This window comes from Papio anubis, chromosome 3 (genome assembly GCF_008728515.1).
Source record: "Papio anubis isolate 15944 chromosome 3, Panubis1.0, whole genome shotgun sequence".
Taxonomy (NCBI): Eukaryota; Metazoa; Chordata; class Mammalia; order Primates; family Cercopithecidae; genus Papio; species Papio anubis.
This window is the reverse complement of record NC_044978.1, coordinates 141806511-141813364: the sequence shown is the minus strand read 5'-3', so window position 1 is coordinate 141813364 and position 6854 is coordinate 141806511. Positions and strand designations below refer to the sequence as shown.

At 36.2% G+C, this 6854-nt stretch overlaps 1 protein-coding gene across 1 annotated transcript in view; it reads right to left on the bottom strand.

The window, feature by feature from the left end:
• Positions 1-202: 202 nt before the first annotated feature.
• YIPF7 (Yip1 domain family member 7) overlaps positions 203-6854 on the bottom strand; it is a 36156-nt gene continuing 29504 nt past the window's right edge. The window contains exons 3-4 of the mRNA XM_009206762.4: positions 3470-3651; positions 203-1448 (exon numbers count right to left, since the gene is read on the bottom strand). Of these exons, the coding sequence (XP_009205026.1) occupies positions 1286-1448; positions 3470-3651 (345 nt within the window). The 3' untranslated portion in view covers positions 203-1285. The remainder of the gene's footprint in view (positions 1449-3469; positions 3652-6854) is intronic.

Genomic DNA, 6854 nt, shown 5'->3' with positions numbered 1-6854 from the left:
GAGAATTGACCACTGAATGTTGCAAGACATGGGCATTGTTGCTAACTTGACAAAGGTGGTCTTGGTAAATAGGGTGATAAATTATTGCCTAGAATGTAGGAAAGCAAGAATGGGAAATGATAAAGTAGAAGCAGACAATAGAAAACTCCTTCAAGAATTTTTGCAATAAAAAAAGAGAATGAGCCATAACTGGAGAAAGATGTTAAATCAAAGGAGTTTTATTTTAAGATAAGTTATTGAAACATGTTCATGTGCTGACATAAATGATAGGTGATGAGAAAATATGGTTTATGCAGGTGGAGGGGCTGGCTGTGGAGAGAAGAGAGAGATGAGAAGAAAATAAGAGTATACATGGGTAAAGGTGCATGTAAGTTGAGAGAGAAGAAAGTGGGAAGATAAGCACTTTCCTTCTAGATGATTCTGTTTTGCAATAAAATAAGAATAAACAAACAGTAGAACATGAGGAAGGAGTGTTGGGGATTTGAGCGGTGAAAAATTTGTGTGATATATTCATCTCAGATAGCATGGAGACAAATTTAAGAGAATGTAGTGGGATTCAAGGGTAGTACTGAGGGGGGACCATTTAAGGCATGGTAATACAATAAATATGAAGTGGCATTTCTTCTAGTAACATTCACCTACTTAGGGAGAAAATGGCAAGGTTGCTGAGGATACATGCAAGAAAGAAATTATAGTAATGAGCCATGGCATCTAAACCAAGTAAGAAGGAAGTGAGGGCTTGAAAAAGCGGTGAGTCAATGCATTATTTAAATGAGACTGAAGAATATTTATTAAAGTAAGTGAATAGAGAGGCAAGAAGTTCTTTGATTCTTTAGGCAAGTAAAACCCTGTATAACATACCCCTGAACTCTCCAAAGGTGCAGAACAGTGGAACTTTAGCCACAGGCACACAGCTTGAGCTGTCATGAAAGTTTCTGAAAAGGCTTACTAGAGATTTCCTTTTAGTACACATATGATTTTATTTACTTATGTTTCTCAGAAATTCATCTATTGAGAAAGGCAGGGTTGATCAGTACAGCAACTGTATCCCTTTTTATTTTAAGTATTTTGAAATGTTTTAATGCACCAAACTCAAAAGCAAAACATCATTCAAATCAATGGGCTATTAGAGCATCACCCTTAAGTGCTGCTTTGTCTCTCTGCTTATTACTCTTTCAAAAGCAATAAAACAAAAATCATATCATCAAATTTGAATGTTAATTTACTTCCAAAATAATCTGGACAGCAAGCAAATAGAGTCTTGAAATGCTGTCTCAAACATTCTTTAGAAAATTGTTAGGAGGGCAAAAAGTCCATAAAGTAAGGCACAAGGGTAGGCAACAAGAAGCTGCTGTCCTTCCATGTGCAAGGCTGCAATGAAGATCTTGGAAGCTGAGAGACTACACCAGCCAATGATGACCAGGGATGATACGGTTCCAAAGGTGCCCCTGCAGCAAAGACAAAGAGATGACTGCCTGTGCCAGTAGAAAAGAGACCATTGAGTTAAAGCTGCCTCTGAAATATCCTTGGTACAATATTTATAACTACTTTTTCCAGTGGTAAAATGAAGATCATGAAATATATGAACAAAAGCCCTTGGCCAGTTAGGCATTTTTTAGTCAAATTCATTACAGAGGCTAAATATTTTATATTTCTGTTAAACCTGAATTAGAAAAAACAGTAGAAGTCACCTGCAGTCACTCTCCTCTCATCTGTCAATATTCAAATCCTAACTCCTAAAATTCTCTTAAATACAGCATTGAGAGCCTTCACATCCTTATAGCTATAGATTCCCTTTCCCCTACTTGTCTCAAAAATTGGCCAATGGTATGGGAGAAGGATAGACAGAGTTACATTCCAGTGAGGTGCCTAATTCCCGCTACTTTCAGATCTACTTCTCGGGTTTTTCTCGGACATCACAAAAAGTCTGACACAGCTCAAGTAAGGAGCACATGGGACAGGAAAGCACGTATGTGTGTGGCTTCCCACTTCATCCTTGAAGTTCCATTTTGTATATTTTTAGAATGTTGAAATAGATTTGTTCAACTGGTATCTTCAAAAAGTAACTGTGGAGGCAAGTGAGCAAATAAGATAGTCAAGTCTGGTCACTTGGAGTATAATAAGGCAGGAAAGGTGGTCAAGAGTGAATTTCCTTTCTTATGTGCTAAACAGAATGCATTATTTAGAAAAATAAGACATGAGAGCTGGGAGAAATCTCAGGAGATGTCTACTGCCCAGTTTTAAAGCAATAAAGTGATGACAAAAATTGCATGGTGAAGTGGACAATAGGTGAAGATCTCTCCTATCATAGTACTCTTTTCACCACCAAACTAAACTGCCTTACTTGATCTTGGTTTGACTCTGAAGTTGGGAATTGTGTTTATTATTTGTGAAAATGACAGAAATATCTACTTCTAATAATTGAACGAAAGCAAAACAAGTGAAAAGCTCTATAGTATAGCTTCTAATGCCTCAGACTATTAATAAACCAAACATATTTTAAAAACACCAAATAAGTACTACATTTATTGATTTAAGTAATACCTATTAGAGATAATTTCTAGAGTTGTTTAATGTACTGTATTGTTAGTAATGGTCTTGAGTTGCACATACTAATTGCCTAAATTAAGGAAGAAAAAAAAATATTGACTGAGCATGTATGTTATAAAATTCTCCAACATTAATATCCTCATCAGGGTTCCTGGGAATTCTACCCGGCAAGGAGCCCAGCTGAGAAAGAATAGCTGTTTTCAGCCCAGAAGGCAGAGTGCCTGAAAGCTGAAGCAATTTATCAGTGTTCACCAGGCACTTACTCTTCCAAAATCAAACAAGTGAATTTCCTGTAGTTGTTATTTTACACATGACGATAGTTCGCATTGAAAAATGTGACAACTTAAAAAGTGCCAGTTTTTTTTTTTTCTTTTCTTTTCTTTTATTTATTTATTTATTTTTAGATGGAATTTTGCTCTTGTTGCCCAGGCTGGAGTGCAATGGGATGATCTTGGCTCACTGCAACCTCCGCCTCTGGGTTCAAGTGATTCTCCTGCCTCAGCCTCCCAAGTAGATGGGATTACAGGCCTGCACCACCATGCCTGGCTAATTTTGTATTTTTAGTAGACACAGGGTTTCTCCATGTTGGTTAGGCTGGTCTCGAACTCCCATCCTCAGATGATTCACCCACCTCGGCCTCCCAAAGTGCTGGGATTACAGGCACAAGCCACCGTGCCTAGCCAAAAAGTGCCAGTTTTAAAGATAATTTGGATTAATTTATTTTTTAAGTAACTGAAGTAAGAACAGCACCTGGGCCAAAACTGACCTACTTTTCTGAATCTATGTGTAGCTTTTAATAGCCATGCTTTTCCCAGTTCCACTACCAAAACAATCAGAATCGGCTTAACTTTTGCATGACTGTGGCAAACCCTGGCTATGATTGTGCATGTGAGGTCAATGAGAGCACACCGACACTTACTGCAATGAAAAGAACATGGCGCAGCCAGACAGGATGACCATGGGGAGCAGGCAGTAACCCAGCACGCTGGCCACACAGCCGTATGACACCCCTGAAGAGCTCATCAGATTCAGTAAGGCATGAATCACAAGGCAGCCAATGGCACTCATGCCATACACATAACCAAACTGAACTTTTCCTGCCTGAAACGACGTGGGGAAAAAAAAAAAAAAAACCAGTTTGAACACACAATGGACACCAAGAGGAAATCTGAATATCACGAAGCAGAGAGCGTGTTAGAGTCAGTTCAGTGCTGTTTCCTGTCTTTGTAGGACTGTCATCAGGAGACTGGCAGTTCTGGGAAAAACATGGCCAATGGTTTGAATTCAGATTCTGAAAACAAACACTTCTGACTAGAGTTAGGATGGAATAAGCATGCTACAAAGAAGATAGAATATTTCTAGACTTATTTTTTATTATAAATTGTCTATTAAGAGTACAAGGCATAAGTAAGACTATATTTTGTCCACATATTTATTAAATAATTACGTGATTGAATAGAGGAATAAAAAATCCAATTTTAGTCTTGGGGATTTATAAGGCATATTAGTAAAATTAGCAAGCATCTACAGGATTTACCATGTTGGATCCCATTCTAAGTGTGCCACATATATTTATTTAATCCACATAACCACCTTATGAAATAAGTATCATAATTACGCCAACTTTACACATGAGGGCACTGAGGTGCAGAGAGGATAAGTAACTTGCCCAAGGTAATATAACGCTAAGCAGTGGAGGTTGGCTTTGAACCTAGGTATTTCAGCTCTAAAATGTAGGTCCTGAACATCAACGGGAGCTCTTACAATTCCTAAATAAGTCCCAAAATAATGGCACATATTTAACCCTATTTAATTTAGCACTTAGTTGAACACAGAATCCTTTTATGTTTCATGATACCTATTGCCAGGTTGATTAACCACGCCTTATGAAAAGGTGATTTATATAAACTAACTGGTAATGAATCATAAAAGGTGTACTGTCAAAAGAAGTTAGTAGTGTTCAGAGTACACCACCAATATTCTGAGGAAAACGCATAAAAACAGCCATTGCTCACAGAGCTAGTATTTTGTGAGTACAAGCCCCAGTAAATGCATTCAGAGAAAATCACAGCATACTATTACTTCAAAAGAGGATATTTTAATGTTTGCTTTCTGAGAATACCAAAGCTACAGTTAAAAATTCATTAATTTTTTATATTTACATTATGCTGATCATAACTTCTAGATAAAAGTTGAATAGGCCGTCTCTGGTTTTCATGGGAATTAGACAAAAACAGTGAAGGACCTGATAAATTGATTCAGGAGAGAAAGAGCTTTTTAGCTGCCACTTTTCCTTCTCCATGCTATTATCTATGAAGTCTTTTAGAGATATTTATTTTACAATTAATCAGGGTAATGGAGAATGCCATAGCTATTTTAATGTTCAAAATTGTTCACCTATTCTGAATTCTTCTTCCTCTGCAGTTGGAGCGTTGATCACTACGAAGTCCTTTCGTAAATATTCCTGACTTTTGCTGGCAGAATTGTCTCCAGCATTAGCCACTGATAAATTCTTATGATATCTTCTGTATTCTTGTGGCCATTTAATGAAATAATGCTAACGATGGACATGCTAGCAGAAACACATCAGCTATCCACTGCTTTATTGGGTAAGTTTGCTCCCGTTGCAAAATAAAGACAATTTCACATCATTGTCATGCATTAGAGAAACCATCTACTTAATATTTTACTTGGATGGGATAAATATGAGGTAGGGCTAGTCCTAATGGTATAGGACAACTCTCTTACACCCAAAGGACACCTAACTGCACCTTCCTGTCCTGAAAAGGCAGTTCTAGAAATGGAGTGGGGCAAATAGGGAGTAGATGAAGCTAATTTGGTAGTAAAGTTGTGTGTTTTCATATCAGTTATGAACTTCTCTCATCGTGTCTTTCTTTGGTAGTTTGTCTAATTTAAGTTGTAATTCCATTTAGCCTAAATCACTGCCATTTTAAAGAATTGTCTCAAATTCTAACAAGGGCTTATAATCTAAATAGAAAATAAATGTTCTATTTTTTTAACCTCAAAATTTTTAAGGATCCTCCCTATACCATCCTCATTACCACATCGTGATTTAAAATACTTAGTGTTCATCTGATTGCACTTTTAAATTGGCCATGCTTGTTGCTTTTTCAGACCACACTCTTGGCCCTACCAGAAAAGTTAAATGGAGCAAAAGCTTTAAACCATTTGTCTTCTTGGTGTTGGAAATGAAAATAATTTGGGGGAAAAGAATAAGTAAAACTAAATTTGTGCTAAGTGCTTGAAGCTTTCTTTGGTTTGTCTCCTTTTGCCTGAAGAAAGTCCACTGAAAGAATGGTGTCTTATGTCAGCATGAATCTCAAAGAAGGAAGCATATGTGACTATAACTCTTATGACTCCAGAGATGATAAACAGATTTGGATATTGATTCTGGATTTAGTTTGCTTTCTCTAGTAAAATTTCTGTATCAGCCAGTAAAATCACTCTTACATTTTAATTCTACATATCCAGGAAAGAATTAACCTATAATCAAATGAATTCTGAGTTAAATCATACTTTAATTAATATTCAGTTGGAGTTTTGGGGGAGTCCTTTTTGCTCTATATCAGAATCAATTTGAAAGTTATCATATCTAATGGTAAAATTTCAAGTGATAAGGTTTGCATAAAGACATTCAGAAAATACATATTTTCACATATTCTACACAATTTTAGAACTAAATAGAACCTGAAGAGCTACTTAAATAAACTCCTTTTGCCTTGAAGAAAATGAAATGAAAGCCTAGAAATATGAAGCCGAAGGTTAAAGATTACAGCAAGTGGCAAAGCTAGGGTAGATCCAATTTTCTCGCTTCCAGTTAAGAATTTTTGCCTCTATTGCTTTGTATTTAAAATATAAGAAGGGATATGTAAATAACTCTAACTAACATTATGCATCCAAGAGAGATCATAATGGAATTGATGCTGTTCTTTAAGGGATGGTAACAGTGATGTTCCGCTACAGAACAAACAGCTGTTTTATTACAAATGACTTGAAAAAGAAAGATGAGTTAATATATTAAATTGATTGTTTCTGACTATTTGATTAATTGACATGGCCTTACTTAGCAGTTAATCTAAGATTATCAAATTACTGTGACAAAGACAGAAGAAGGGAGGTTAGAGACTAAATTAAAACTCTAGTTGATATAGTGTTTGATTTACAGAGTATTTGCACTTGCTGTAGTACAAAGAAATAAGATGTTATCACTAAATACTATTGTATTGGATTAACATGATGTTATTATTGGCCAAATTACCTGCAGAAACTAGATTGCTATCAGT